This window comes from Colobus angolensis, unplaced genomic scaffold (assembly GCF_000951035.1).
Source record: "Colobus angolensis palliatus isolate OR3802 unplaced genomic scaffold, Cang.pa_1.0 Scaffold315, whole genome shotgun sequence".
Lineage (NCBI taxonomy): Eukaryota > Metazoa > Chordata > Mammalia > Primates > Cercopithecidae > Colobus > Colobus angolensis.
Genome location: NW_012116433.1, coordinates 1,395,000 through 1,410,003, shown reverse-complemented (window position 1 = coordinate 1,410,003; position 15,004 = coordinate 1,395,000). Strand labels below are relative to the sequence as shown.

Sequence of the window (15,004 nt, the reverse complement as noted above, 5' to 3'; positions counted from 1 at the left end):
GATCTTGGGCATCTCAGTCTCACCTATAGAGAAGAGACTAGCATGAGAATAAAGCTGCAATTTGTAAAGTAGTAGTAGTTATTTGTTTGGGCCAAGAAAAAGGTGTTGTGTTTTGCAGTCAGTAAAGTGAGCTTTTTGTCTGTGCTTAGAAAAGCTTAATGAAGTGGTTTGCTTTGTATCATTGTATCATAATTTCAGAGTGACCTTGCCTACCGTTGCTATTTTGTGAGATTATTGCCATCCAATAGGAGAATAACAAGGCCTAGCTGTGAGTGCCGGGCCAGGTTCTGAATGTTAAGGACCCTTTCCTTTTTCTTTCTTACATGTTATTTTTATAATAAATTTTTTCATTCAAATCTATACATAAAGTACATAAATTATAAATGAATTTTCATAAAGTGAACAAACATATCAGGGTACTAATGTCTGGCGTAAGAAACAACATACCCAAATACCAGAAGTCCCCTTCATGTGCCCTTCAGATCACTAACCCTGAGGTTACCCACTATCCCGAGTCTAACACCACAGATTACTTTTGCCTGATTTTGAATTTTTTATGACTAGAAACATATAATATGTACTGTTTTGAGTATAGGCCTCCTGAATTCAACATTTATGTTTGAGATTCATTCATGTTGTTCTGTGTCATTGTAATTAGTTCATTCTCACTGATGAATAGTGTTCCATCATGTAAACACACCACAGTTTATCCATTCTAGTGTTGATGGACATTCGGGAGCTTCCAGTTTGGAGCAATTAGGAATTAGTTCATAGTGCTGCTATGAATGTTCTCCTACATGTTTTTGGTGAATGCCATGTATATATTCCCACTGGGGAGGAGTCGAATTGCTATACGTTTATGCTCAGCTTTAGTAGATAGTGCCAAACATTTTTCCACAATGACTGTATCAATTTATGCTCACACCAGCAGTGTACAAGAATTCTGGTTGCTCTCTTTCCCAAGTTATGTAAACTCTTCCAGAATACAGAAAAAGATGAAAACTTCTAAATGCATTCTACAAGGATTTTATTACCTTGACACAAAATTGAGAAAGTATAGAAAAGGAGAACTATAGGTTAATCACATCTTTAAATGGAGATGTAAAGATAATGAAAATATTAGCAAACTGAACCTACAAATAACTTTTTAAAAAAGTTTCAGGAACAGAAGTAATGCTCAAAACTAGGAGGTTTTGAATTAACGCATATTAATATATCAATGTTAGCTATTATTCATTAAATCCCAAATTTATTTTTGTTAATATAATTCATTAAAATAGAAATTGTTAATATAATTCCTTTCGAAGACTAGAGAAAAGCAGATAATCTCCAAAGATGCCAAAAAAGCAGTTAATATTCAATTCTCTTTAATAAAAATTAGAAAAACAGAAAGATATAAAAGTCCATGTTATCTCTCCTTCAGTCTACTCTTCGGGTTCATCATCCATTATTACCCCACACGCAGGCTAACTTCTTTTTCCTTGCTCCTCCATTTGCTAGCTGTGCATCCTTTGACAAGTTAACCACTCTGTGCTGATTTCCTATGTGTAAAATAAGAGTACCTACCTTACGTTATAAGGATCAAGTCCTCAATACATTATATATTCTTAATCACTTTTTAATCGCAAGAATTTGGTCATTAAACATCCCTTTGACTGGATTGTGAGCACCTTGACAGCAGGGACTAAATGTCATGCACATCTGTGTGAAGAGACCACCAAACAGGCTTTGTATGAGCAACATGGCTGTTTATTTCACCTGAGTGCAGGTGGGCTGAGTTCGAAAAGAGAGTCAGCAAAGGGAGGTAAGTGTGGGGCCGTTTTATAGGATTTGGGTAGGTAAAGGAAAATTCCAGTCAAAGGGGGGTTGTTCTCTGGCGGGCAGGAGTGGGAGTCACAAGGTGCTCAGTGGGGGAACTTTTTGAGCCAGGGTGAGCCAGGCACAAGATAATGTCATTGCTTAAGGCAAGGACCGGCCATTTTCACTTCTTTTGTGATGGAATGTCATCAGTTAAGGCGGGGCAGGCATTTTCACTTCTTTTGTGATTCTTCAGTTACTTCAGGCCATCAGGGCGTACACGTGCAAGTCACAGGGGATGCGATGCCTTGGCTTGGGCTCAGAGGCCTGACACTAACACTGGAACTTTCTGCAGACTTAAGTAATGTTTGTTGAATCCTGATGCAAGCTTTCTCACCTTCCTGTGTTCTCTCATAGATTCCTCATCCTGTCCAGCCCTCTGTCCACCCGTCACAAGCCTAACCCCAGTCAATAACCACTCTTTACAACACTTTCTTTGTACCCTTCTTATAGTGCTTATTACATTGAGTATTAAGTGAATATATAGTGCGTTGTTGTGTTTAACATTTAGGACATAACCACTCATAATGTTATAGTTTAAAAAAAAGTTTTGTACGTTCCTCTAGGGCAGAACTGTGCCATACTTCCGGTTTCACTTCATAGGGTCTACAAAGCACAGTGTCAAATGCAGAGCTCATCTTGAGAACTGGGCTAAGGCGCGCTCCGCACCTCCCAAACCCTATTACCGCCCGGAGAGGTGCGGGATCCGAAAGTGTGTACAGCGAAACCAGCAGAGGAGTCATTCCACTCATCAGTCACACGGTAGGGCGGGACAGCCCCGTCTTGCAGTTTTTCATTATTTCAACACAGAGCCCAACGCGCAGGCAACAGATCCGCGCGCAGGGCTGTTTGGGGGCGTTTGAGGCGCACAACCTGGGGCAGGCGGAACCTTAGTCCTCAAACCCGCGTTTCCCGCGACTCCGCTCTCACCGCTACACTACTACACAGACGGCCTCCTTCCCCCACCCCCAGGGGCCCATGCCGGTGCCGGGCTCCGGAGTTCGGGACTGCTAATTTCGGCGAAACGATTAAGAGACGCCCGAACAGCAGACTGCACTTTCTCTCCTCCGGCAGGGAAAAGCTTCCAGCGTAGCGTCTCCCACGCTTCCTCGCCGGCGCAGAGCAGGCCCTACAAAAGCGCACGCCGCCGGCACGCACGCCGCCCCGCCCCGCCCCCACGGCCGGTAGCCAGCCGCGCCCCGCGCTCACCCGCCGCCGACTGCCTGGCCCTCGACCCTCGTTCCGTTGGAAGGGCCTGAGGCGAGCCCTAGCGAGCTGTTGGCCGGAGGGAAGCCGGAGGAGGCCGGGTCGACTGGGCAGAGCGGCAGAGGGTCGGGGAGCCTGCTCTGCACGCCCAGGGAGTAGAAGTGGGCAGGGAGCAGGGTTACGTGAGGGAGCGCGCCGCGACTGAGCTTGGGTCCGACTGGAGCTCAGGCTCGGGACCCAGACTGGTGGGCCAGGCCTTCAAGCCGGTCTTACACCCGATCCAAGGAGGACACGCCGGACGGAGAGGGACGGAGCGAGCAAGGAGACATGGCTTCATCATTCCTGCCCGCGGGGGCCACCACCGGCGATAGCGGTGGAGAGCTGAGCTCAGGGGACGACTCCGGGGAGGTGGAGTTCCCACACAGCCCTGAGATCGAGGAGTCCAGTTGCCTGGCCGAGCTGTTTGAGAAGGCTGCCGCGCACCTGCAAGGCCTAATTCAGGTGGCCAGCAGGGAGCAGCTCTTGTATCTGTATGCCAGGTACAAACAGGTAAAGTAGCAGGGAAAGGGTGGATGGGGGAGAAAGATACGGAGCATCATCCTGAACGTGGAAAAGATGTTTGCTTTCCTAGGAGTGATATTTATTTAGCTTGGCACTGGACACTGTTTTTCTGTTTTTTTCTCTGACTTATTCAGTTATCTTGCATTTTGCCAGCTTAAGAACCTTTACAAAATGAGGATAAAATAAAATTTATCATTCATTTACACTTTCCAAAGGGCCACATGGAAGTAAATATGGTAAAGTTAATTAAACTATATTGATAATAGGATTGTAGTAATGTGATGCAGGGCTGGGCGCAGTGGCTTACGCCTGTAATCCCAGCACTTTGGGAGGCCGAGGCGGGAGGATCACCTGAGGTCAGGAGTTCGAGACCAGCCTGACCAACATGGAGAAACCCCCTCTCTACTAAATTACCCAGGCGTGGTGGCGGATGCCTCTAATCCCAGCTACTCAGGAGGCTGAGGCAGGAGAATCGCTTGAACCGGGGAGGCGGAGGTTGCGGTGAGCGGAGATTGCGCGCCATTACACTCCAGCTTGGGCAACGAGAGCAAAACTCCGCCTCAAAAAAAAAAAAAAAAAAATAATAATAATAATGTGATGCAATGCAAAATACAGTATTGCAACTTTTGTGATTTTTATAAAATCCTGAATATCTTTGACTTATGTTTTCGTTGAATATGTCTTCTTTTCTGTTTGATACAATCTAAAAAGAGCTATGAACACCAGATGAAATAATGCCCTTCTTTTACAGAAAAGGAAACTGAAGGCCACAGAGAGTAGGCAGCTTGCCTAGGGTCATACAGATATATCAGTCAGAACTGGGTTGTAGCTCCTGACTCAGTCTAAGGCTGTGAACTTTACCTGGAAATAGGGAGATGTATAGACATGTTTAATTTATAATTCAGGTTGACATTGGTTAGGTACCAGAAGGGAAATAATTGCTTTGTCATAAGCAACATATATTTGTTCAGCAGCTTTTATATGCAAGACACTTGGATATAATGCCTACAGAGAATGCAGAGAAGGAAAAACATGACACTCACAATTTTTTTTTTTTTTCCACAGAGAGTTTGGGTTTTGCCACATTTCCCAGGCTGGTCTTGAACTCCTGAGCTCAGGCGATCCACCTGCCCAAAGTGCTGGGATTATAGGCATGAGCCACTTTGCTGGCTGACACTTTATTTTTATTTTTATTTTTTTTTGAGACAGAGTTTCGTTTCTGTTGCCCAGGCTGGAGTGCAGTGGCTAGATCTTGGCTCACTGCAACCTCAGCCTCCCCGATTCAAGCGATTCTCCTGTCCCAGCCTCCCAAGTAGCTGCGATTACAGGTGCCCGCCACCATGCCCGGCTAATTTTTTGTATATTTAGAAGAGACGGGGTTTCATTATGTTCACCAGGCTGGTCTTGAACTCCTGACCTCAGGTGATCTGCCTGCCTCGGCTTCCTAAAGTACTGGGATTACAGGCGTGAGCCACCGTGCCCAGCCCACATTTGCTTTTAAGAAACCTACAAAGTACTTGAGGAAACTAGGTTTGAACACACCTGAAAAATTGCTGATAAGAGTTAAATAACAGTTCAGGAAAATTACAGCTCTTTGGAACACTGGAGGAAATGAAATTCTGGGTAATAGCCTATTTTGTTTTATTAAAAATGTGTAACCTTTTTTTCTTTTTGCCTCTTGACATAGTTACATATTTTCCCCTGTATTTGTTAAAGGAAAAATAAGTTGGGGGAGAGGCCTGCTGTATTCCTTTTTTTTTTTAACTAAAAAATTTTTTTTAGAGATGGGATCTTGTTCCGTTGCTCAGGCTGGAGGGCAGTTACACACTCATAGCTCACTGCAGCCTTGATCTTCTGGCTTCAAGCGATCCTCCTGCTTAAGCCTCCCGAAGTACTGTTATTACAGACATGATCCCCCATGCCCAGCCCCACTGTGTTCTTAAACTGGATATATTGAGTAGAGATGAACCTTGTTTTGAAGGTTGATGGTCATTATTATGAATGTCAGTTAATGTGACCTGAGAGAGAAAGCTGTAGGAACAAATGGTATTAATTATAGTGTTGAATGAAAATTACCTCCAAACTGGACTTGGAATTAGCTTTCTGGGAAAAGTTCTTGATATCTGTTTTCTCTTTGGTCATTTATTATATTTTGTCCTAATAACATTAGAGTGAAACTTTTGATTATTTAACAAATATTTATCGAGAATCATATTAGGACCTATAATATGTCTGATGATTCTCTGGGCAGTATGAGACTAATTTTCCCCAAATTCCCTAGAAAATATTCTTTTTTCTTCTAGGACATATCTTTATTTATTGATATCGGTGTCGTCATTATTCAATATTCTATTTCTAAGTCATGAGTGAACTGTAGTCACCTATCAACTTGGGAACCATTCTGTCTCAGGTATACTCACTTCATTCAGATAATATGAAGGAGGAATGTCCCTCATCCTTTCAAGAACTTGACTTTAGGGTGTTTAGAGATATTCTGTATCTGCAAATAAAATTCCGCATTATTAGGAAATAATATACTTGCTTAGATATGACACTGGGCCACAGTTTTCATCAATCTCCTAAATATATTATTTTTGACAAAATTCTGAGATAACATTAAGAATAGCATCTTTGATAGAATAATAAAGTTGAAAGTCCAATATCATTTCTGCATATTGCATCAAAATTAATCATAAAATAACATTTTGTATTCAGAATAGCACCCTATTTTGTAGGCTGGATGAGGTTGTTGGCAGGAAGATAATAAATAAGCTAACATATGAACCTTATTTTCTCAGGGAGAACTCCAAATTTACTTAGCATCACAGCTTTATTAGTCTCAGATTAGCCTATGGCTTCAAAATAATCTTTCAATAAAGTTTCAACAAAATCAAATGAATGAACAGTTTTTTGGTTGCTCTCTACATCAGCCTACACTCTCCCTCCTAAAGATAGCTAATTGACAGCTGTGAAAACTGGAGAGTAATGAAAATTTGTGAATTTCTGTTGACTTCATGAGATACTATTTAATAATACTTTTTTTGTTTTTTGAGACGGAGTTTTGGTCTGTCATCCAGGCTAGAATGCAGTGGCGTGATCTGGGCTCACTCCAACTTCCGCCTTCTAGGTTCAAACGATTCTCTTGCCTCAGCTTCCTGGGTAGCTGTGATTACAGATGTCTCTCACCGCGCCCGACTAATTTTTGTATTTTTAGTAGAGATGGGGTTTCACCATGTTGGCCATGGTTGACCAGGCTGGTCTCCTGATCTCAGGTGATCCGCCTGCCTAGGCCTTCCAAAGTGCTAATATTACAGACATGAACCACTGCACCTTAATACTACTTTATTAACTATTAACCCTTGAGTCAAGTCTTAAATTTTGTGTGATGAGATGGGAAGTACACACAAAATACTTCTGCATACTGAGTTATGTTAACTATTTTGAGGAAAAGCACTTGTGCAATTTCTGAGTTGCAAAATGAACTATATACTTTTTTCCATTTTTACTTAACAGAACAACTCAGATAATTATACCTACTCAAATTTGGGTATTTGGCAGGTAGTTTCTTGAAAATGAATGAAATAAGCCTGTCACTTCAAGGAAAACAACTCAAAGTATTTGTTGCCAGTAATAACATTTGAGCCTTCAAGTGAAAATGAGAAGTTTGGAAAATCTGTATCTGCCACTGTGAGCTTGACAGCTTCCCAGTACTTACAAACTTTTTTTGATGAGATAAGTGGTGACAGTCATGAATGTGAACGTTTGCTATTATATCATGAAATGTGTCAACATTTGAAAAGTCTGTGTAACTCAGTAAACCATATTTTCTAAATATTTCATGGAATGATGTTACAAATCATGTGTTGGTAAAAGATGCCTTTCAAAGTGCAAGTCAGACCAATGGATTTCAGTGTTAACAGTATGAAAAATTCATTGATATGAGTTCAGATTCCTCATTGCAACTGACCTGAAACTACCATCTGTTAGGTTTTGGCATAGTATCAAAGAAGAATATCTACAACTATCTCAAAATGCTGCTAAAATACTTCTCTCTTTTCTAACAACATTATCTGCGTGAAGCTGAATTTTCTTCTTATACTTCAACCAAAACAACATATTGCAGTAGATTGGATGCAGCAGTAGATATGTAAATGCAACTGGCTTCTAAGCGAGACATTAAAAAAATTAAGAAATGTAAAACAGTGCTACTTTTCTCACTGATTTTTTTAGAATATGTATTTTGCATAAAATGTTATTTATGTTAACATCTAATGGATTTATTATTTTTAAATGAGCTAATACACATTTTTTAAATGTCCCAGTTTTAATTTCTAATATGATAAATATCGATAGATATATAAATGATGGCTCTTTAGAATCATGAGAGTATAAAGGGATTATAAGACTAAAAAATTTGAAAACTGCTGCCCTAAGTTCCTTTTTCATGGTCAGAGGTGGCTTACCGTCACCACATGTATATCATATCCAGGGCAAAGGGAAAGGGAAAGACAAACTCCTTTTCTTTTTAAGGAATGTATTTGTATCACTCTTCCACACATCCAGTCCCCAGAACCTAGGCAGAAGTTGGATGGCCATGTGTAATGTTTAGCTGGATGATCATGTGTCCAGCTGAGACTTCTGTTACTACAGGAGAAATGGAGAAGAACTATTGACATTTGTTGCTGCCACTGGATGGTGTCTGGATAAAAAACAAAAATAGTTATAACTGCTATTTTTATGATGTCTTGAAGTTTGTATAATTTATCTCATTTAATATTTCTAACAGTCTGTGATTTTAGAGTCCAGAATTGAATCCCAGACTCTATTTAGCATTGAAGACAGAATGATGTACTAAAGGGGTATTGAACTTTGGAGTCAAACACTCTTGGATTTAAATCCAGACTACTAATTCAGGAATATACTAATGTGTGAACTGAGACAACCCTCCTGAGCTTCTCTATCTTCATTTATAAGATGAGTGTGTAGTGGCATACCTAGCAGGATTATTTTTTGGCCCATTCGAGATAAAATATGTGAAGTGTTTGGTCTATGGTGGTTGTTCAAGAAATGTGGCTCCTTTTTACCTTTTCTTCTCTCTATTCCATCATAACAGGGCTGCTTCTATGTAAGTATACATTTTAATAACAGCAGAGGGCCATGCGATTAATTGCTAAGAAAATGATAGAGGTGGTAATTGTTATGAATTCAGAGGTAGATGAGATCCTTGTAGACTGAAAGAGTTCTTAGAATCTGAAATTTGAGTAGAACTGGAAGGTCGTGCAGCATCTTAAAAGCTGAGGAAAGAAGAAAAGGCGTTTCAGGTGAGTGGAGTGACAAGCAAAACCCTGAACTAGGAATCCCTAAGGTAATCAGTAGATCATTCTGGTTAGATGAAGGCATCAGTTAGATTTTAGCAGAATTCAAGTGTGGAAGAGTAATGGGAGATAGTGGGAAAATCCCTGAGAAGTAGATAGGTGCTGTGGATGAGTTAAGAACAGTTACAGGCTCTATTCAGAAAGATGAGACTTTACACAAAACTTTCTAACACATGGTAGAAAAAGTGAAAAGTACCATAAAAGATATATAGAGTAAATGCTCTAAGAGTTCATAAGGAAGGACGATGACTTCTGGCAGTGGGAATCAGGGCCTGTATAGTGAATTCTGCACTCGTGTGAATTTCATTTATGCTTATTCTCAATGAAAATATTCACTGTACAGTTTAACTGCAAATGTCATTTGAGGATTAAAATTAAGTATTGACCACAAACAAGATGATAAGACTGTTGTAGAAAAATAGAATTGTATTGTTGAGAACCCCTGAAATTTTTTTGCATGGCTTTTGGCATCCAAATTTATATTGATGAGTTTCTTAATAGGGCACTTTAAAAGTAGTACACTTTTTCCCTTGAAATTTTGGAGAGATAAAATGCTAACAGAGTTATGAGAATCAGCATGAAGAAATAGTGTTATGAATTCTGATAAATTATGAATTCTAAACCTTATTAATTCTGTGTTAAAAAATTCCTTATACATGGTAATAAAGAGAATATAATGTATATTGATAACTTATCTTATATGTAAATAGTCTACTAACTTCGAAATGCAACCATTTATCACAGTTTTTCTGTATTACAATATTAGGTAATAGTTGTTTTGGCCGGGTGCGGTGGCTCAAACCTGTAATCCTAGCACTTTGGGAGGCTGAGACGGGCAGATCATGAGGTCAGGAGATCGAGACCATCCTGGCTAACCCAGTGAAACCCCGTCTCTACTAAAAAATACAAAAAAACTAGCCGGGTGAGGTGGCGGGCGTCTATAGTCCCAGCTACTCGGGAGGCTGAGGCAGGAGAATGGCGTAAACCCAGGAGGCGGAACTTGCAGTGAGCTGAGATCCGGCCACTGCTCTCCAGCCTGGGCGACAGAGCGAGACTCCATTTCAAAAAAAAAAAAAAATAGTTGTTTTATGCAGTAAGCCAAAGTAGCCTGTATGCAATGTTTGATTCTGTTTGGGTTTTTTGTTTGCTTTTGCAAAGAATGTTAAATTTTTCTATTCCATATAGGTGCAAATATTTTCCAACCTATGGTTACTAAATATACATAATACATTTGAAAAGGAAAAGTTTCCCAGATGTTTCTTTGAAAAATAAGTTCTTGATTTTCCTTCCCTCATTTAGGTCAAAGTTGGAAATTGCAATACTCCTAAACCAAGCTTCTTTGATTTTGAAGGAAAGCAAAAATGGTAAGAAATTCTTGGAATCTTTAATGAGGTTGTTGGAAATGGTTTAGGTGTTTAGGAATTAGAAAGCAGTGAGCTGATTAAAGAATTATTTTTATATTAATCTCTCTCTGCTGTAGCCTGTACTAATAACAGGCAATTGGGAGAGAGATTAAAGAAATCTACTTTTAGCTAAGTCTCCTGAAGGATTCTTACGCTAGCATGTTGGAATATAAGTGGTTCACAACAGACATACATGCCTCACATTTTAATACGTAAGAGAGTAATCATGAGAGCTATTGCTTGAGATTTTCCTTTTCTGTCATTCAGCCCCTAATGGATCACGACTTCTCCCTTCTGGAGGGATTTTTGGAAGAAGGCCAGAATGATGGGAAGGGCCAAACAGCAGGATAAATCCCCATTTTTCATCCTTCTTCCCTGTCCCAGTTTCATCTCCCTGTCTCTTGCTACTCTTGTGTTCCTTGCCGCACCCACGCCACAGTAAATAACAGCTTATAGTACTCTTGGGAAGAAGGGAGAAGTTCAGTGAAAAGCCAAAACCAGATACTAACTTCCCTTTTTCTCTGAATACATAAAAAAAGAGTATACTTTTGCAAACTTTTTAAACTTATAATCCAGAAGTTCCTTCTTGTCATTTATGAGACCTTGTCTTCTCTTACCTTGTCTAAGTGAAAAAAGAAATTGCATACAACTGGGAATCTTAGTTATAGAAGGGAAGGCTTTGGAGCATCAGCCCTGGAATTAAAAGAAGGTTAGAAGGTAGAGTTAAAAAAGAAAAAAAGATAAAATATGGTTATAGAGAGAGGAAGTGATTAAATATGGGTTCTGAGTTTATATTCTAGAGCAGTCCCACATAAAATCTGGTCCCCTGGATACAATCCTGCCTGCCAACTGTTTGTTACCCAGCTGTAAGGGGATACAGAGCTTGAACTGAGATGTAAATCACTTATGTCACTACCCACACTGTTTAGTTCAGGTGATTTTTTTTTTATATAGGACAGTCTCAGTGAAGGAAGCAGTGCATTGATTATATTCTTGCACAAGTTTTTTGGTTGATGATAACCAACAGTTCTCTGGCATTTTATTACTGTTCTAAAGAATACCTGATGTTAACATTTACGGTGAGTTTTTGTCATAATTTATGAAATTTTATAGCTTCATTTTTTTTCTGTGCTTTGCCTGTTTCTCCATTGTTTTTAGCAATTAAAAAAATTTAGATTTTATAGCCACCATAATAATTGTTTAGGCAAGAACATCAACAAATGATAAAATATTAGATGACAAAATATTCGGGAACTATTGGAGAAAAACTATTGAGGAAAACTGTTGTTAAAATGCTAGGTGAAAAACTATTGGGGAGCAAAACCATGGGTTACAGGCTGACCCACCATTTACTTTTTAATTATGAGGGAGAAACCTGACAGATACTGCCGTTACCAAGCCATGAATCTTATTGATGATGGGACAGACTGACATCATGTGCCCCCAGTGTGATGCATTGAAAAGGGCATGTCACCTATATATTACTCTGCTGAAATAATTTAACCCAATTCTAATCATGATTAATCATTTCTGGCAAGAACACTATGTAGGCAAGGAAACAATTAGACAAATTCAAATTGAGAGATATTTTATAAAACAGTTGGACTCTTAAAAAATACCAACAATATGGAAGACAAAAAAGCTGACAATACATGAAACTCAATCCTGTGTGTGGATCTTGATTGGTTCCTGGTGTGGGAGAAGAAAGCCATAAAGGACATTATTGGGACAATCAGGAAAATCTGAATGTATAACCTCTCTATTATATAATAGTATTGATGATAAATTTCCTGAGTTTGTGTAGGCTGATCTATTTAGGGATGAAGTGTTATGATACATACAAGTAGTTCTTAAGGAATTCAGTGAAAATAAATTTAGAAAACCTCAGAAAGATGTTATATTCATCATAAAAGCAGGAAGGTAGTGAAAAAAAAAATGTGGAATTGAGTTCTGTTTGACAGCAAATCAGGGAAATCGAGAAACCCTGGTTGGAATTAGAAAGAACTGGCAGGGAAAAACCAAGAAGGAGGCCTGTCCTGGCAGCCTGCAGGGGGTGGAAAAAAAAAAAATGACTCAAAAGGAAGCTCAGGACTAAAATGTTGCTTTTGCCATTTATATTGTAGGAAGTCCCTAACTTACTCATTAGTATTCTTTAGTTGTTGCTTTTGCTTTTTGGTTTTTTTTTGAGACAGAATTTTGCTCTGTTGCCCAGGCTGGAGTGCGGTGGTGCCATCTCAGCTTACTGCAACCTCTGCTTCCCAGGTTCAAGCAGTTCTCCTGCCTCAGCCTCCAGAGTAGCTGGACTACAGGCGCACACCACCATGCCCGGCTAATTTTTGTATTTTTAGTAGAGATGGGGTTTCACCATGTTGGCCAGGCTGGTCTCAAACTCCTGACCTCAGGTGGTCTACCTGCCTCAGCCTCCCAAAGTGCTGGGATTACAGGCATGAGCCACCACGCCTGGCCAGTGTTCTTGTTTCTGCCCTCACCATCCCTGACTTTTGAAGTCCCAGACTGAGTTCCCAGGATCAGTTACTAGTAACTTATAGATGAGGTAAGAGCAGAAAGGGAAGGTGGATTTCTTGTATCTTAGTAAGAAGTTTGATGCATTTTCCTTGGGAATATTGTTTTTTATGTGATGATGAGTTTATGACCAAAATCCCATAAGCACAGTTAATTTATGAGAATAATCTGTATTAGTCTGTGGAGCATACATCTGCAATGGGGTGAAAATTGGTTTGAGGAAGTTATAAAATCTTAGATTACAGTGGTTTGTGGTCTTCCAAAATTTAATAGATATGCAGTGTATCTGTGTTTTTAAAATTTCGTAGGGGAGGGTGATTAGGAAAAAAAAAATGTCTGAAAAGGCTTCTTAGGTAGGGCAATAAGGTCTGTATAGCTCTAGACCAATGTAAATGCAAAAAGACACAACTTCTGTATCCATAACTTATTATCTCTATATTCCGAGACCCTTGAAATGTGTGTGCAATTTTTTTAATAATAATAAGAAAAATGCTGTTTGTGTTATTTTCATAATAACAGGTCATTTTGGATATTCCATATTGTAGGGAAGCATGGAAAGCACTTGGTGATTCAAGCCCCAGCCAAGCAATGCAGGAATATATTGCAGTAGTTAAAAAACTAGATCCAGGTTGGAATCCTCAGGTAAGACTTTAATGATTATAATAATACTTTCCAAAAACTTATGATCCTTCTCTGTAATAAATGTCTAAAACTAAGCTTAGTTTTAAGTAATATGCTTAAAGTTTTACTTTCTTGAAATATTATAAAGTTATTGTAATATTTATCTAATAAAATAATTGCTGGCCAGGTGTGGCTCACACCTGTAATCCCAGCACTCTGGGAGGCCAAGCCAGGTGGTTCACCTGAGGTTCAAGACTGGCCTGGCCAACATGGTGAAACCTTGGCTCTACTAAAAATACAAAAATTAGCTAGATGTGGTGGTACACACATGTAATCCCAGCTACTCTGGAAGCTGAGGCAGGAGAATTGATTGAACCTGGGAGGCTGAGGCTGCAGTGAGCCAAAATCAGGCCATTGCACTCCAGCCTGGGCAGCACTGCAAGACTCTGTCTCAGAAAAATAAAAAAAATTAATAATACTTAAATAGTAACATAACCAGCTACTGATGCTGAGAACTTCTCTGAGTTGCAGAGTTTTTGAAAGCAGAAGAATTTGAATTACGTAAGATTTGGAAAGAGTTTAACTTGAGATTATCATGCTGGAAAAAACATTACTCTTGAATTTCTTTTTTATGATCACCTTCTATGCTAGGGCAAAATGCTTCTTATTAGGGATAAAAGATAAATAGGACATGATTTCTGCCATTATATAGTTTAAAGTGTAGCCAGGCGCGGTGGCTCAAGCCTGTAATCCCAGCACTTTGGGAGGCCGAGACGGGCGGATCACGAGGTCAGCAGATGGAGACCATCCTGGCTAACACAGTGAAACCCCGTCTCTACTAAAACTACAAAAAAAAACTAGCCGGGCGAGGTGGCGGGTGCCTGTAGTCCCAGCTACTTGGGAGGCTGAGGCAGGAGAATGGCGTAAACCCGGGAGGCGGAGCTTGCAGTGAGCTGAGATCCGGCCACTGCACTCCAGTCCAGGCGACAGAGCGAGACTCCGCCTCAAAAAAAAAAAAATAAAATAAAGTGTAATAGAGAAGATAAAACATATCAATATATATAATCTTTAATAGTATAAAATGATAATAATGTAAATGTTAGGGAATCCAGCAGGAAAAGAGATTGCTTTGGACTTTGGAAGCATTGGATATTGTTCACTTAAATATACCCTGTTTTTCTCATATACTTATTGGAGAACATCTAGAAAGAATTTAATAAAGGTGAGGTCACTATTTAAGAATATTGTTAAATGATTAACAGGTATTTCAGTGAGATAGAGGTTGCATTGTACCACGTAAAACATGCAAATTGAGTTTTTTAATTAGGCCAAACATTTTAGCAGTTAATGAATTAAACAATTTTCAATGTTTTTGTAATAATTACATGGGTACATAGTTGTTACTGGTATGAAGGAATTTGTTCCATTAATCATGGAATCTTAAAAATCTCAGACTTG

General features: G+C 39.6%; 1 protein-coding gene across 2 annotated transcripts in view; it reads left to right on the top strand.

Annotated features, from left to right (window-relative positions):
- Positions 1-2,692: 2,692 nt before the first annotated feature.
- Positions 2,693-15,004, top strand: part of ACBD6 (acyl-CoA binding domain containing 6) — a 204,442-nt gene continuing 192,130 nt past the window's right edge. The window contains exons 1-4 of one of the 2 annotated variants that reach the window (XM_011951143.1): positions 2,811-3,011; positions 3,186-3,612; positions 10,299-10,363; positions 13,471-13,567. In XM_011951143.1, coding sequence (XP_011806533.1) covers positions 3,391-3,612; positions 10,299-10,363; positions 13,471-13,567 — 384 coding nt within the window. In that variant the 5' untranslated portion in view covers positions 2,811-3,011; positions 3,186-3,390. Of the gene's footprint in view, positions 3,613-10,298; positions 10,364-13,470; positions 13,568-15,004 lie in introns of both variants that reach the window. The other variant, XM_011951142.1, reaches the window with a different exon arrangement.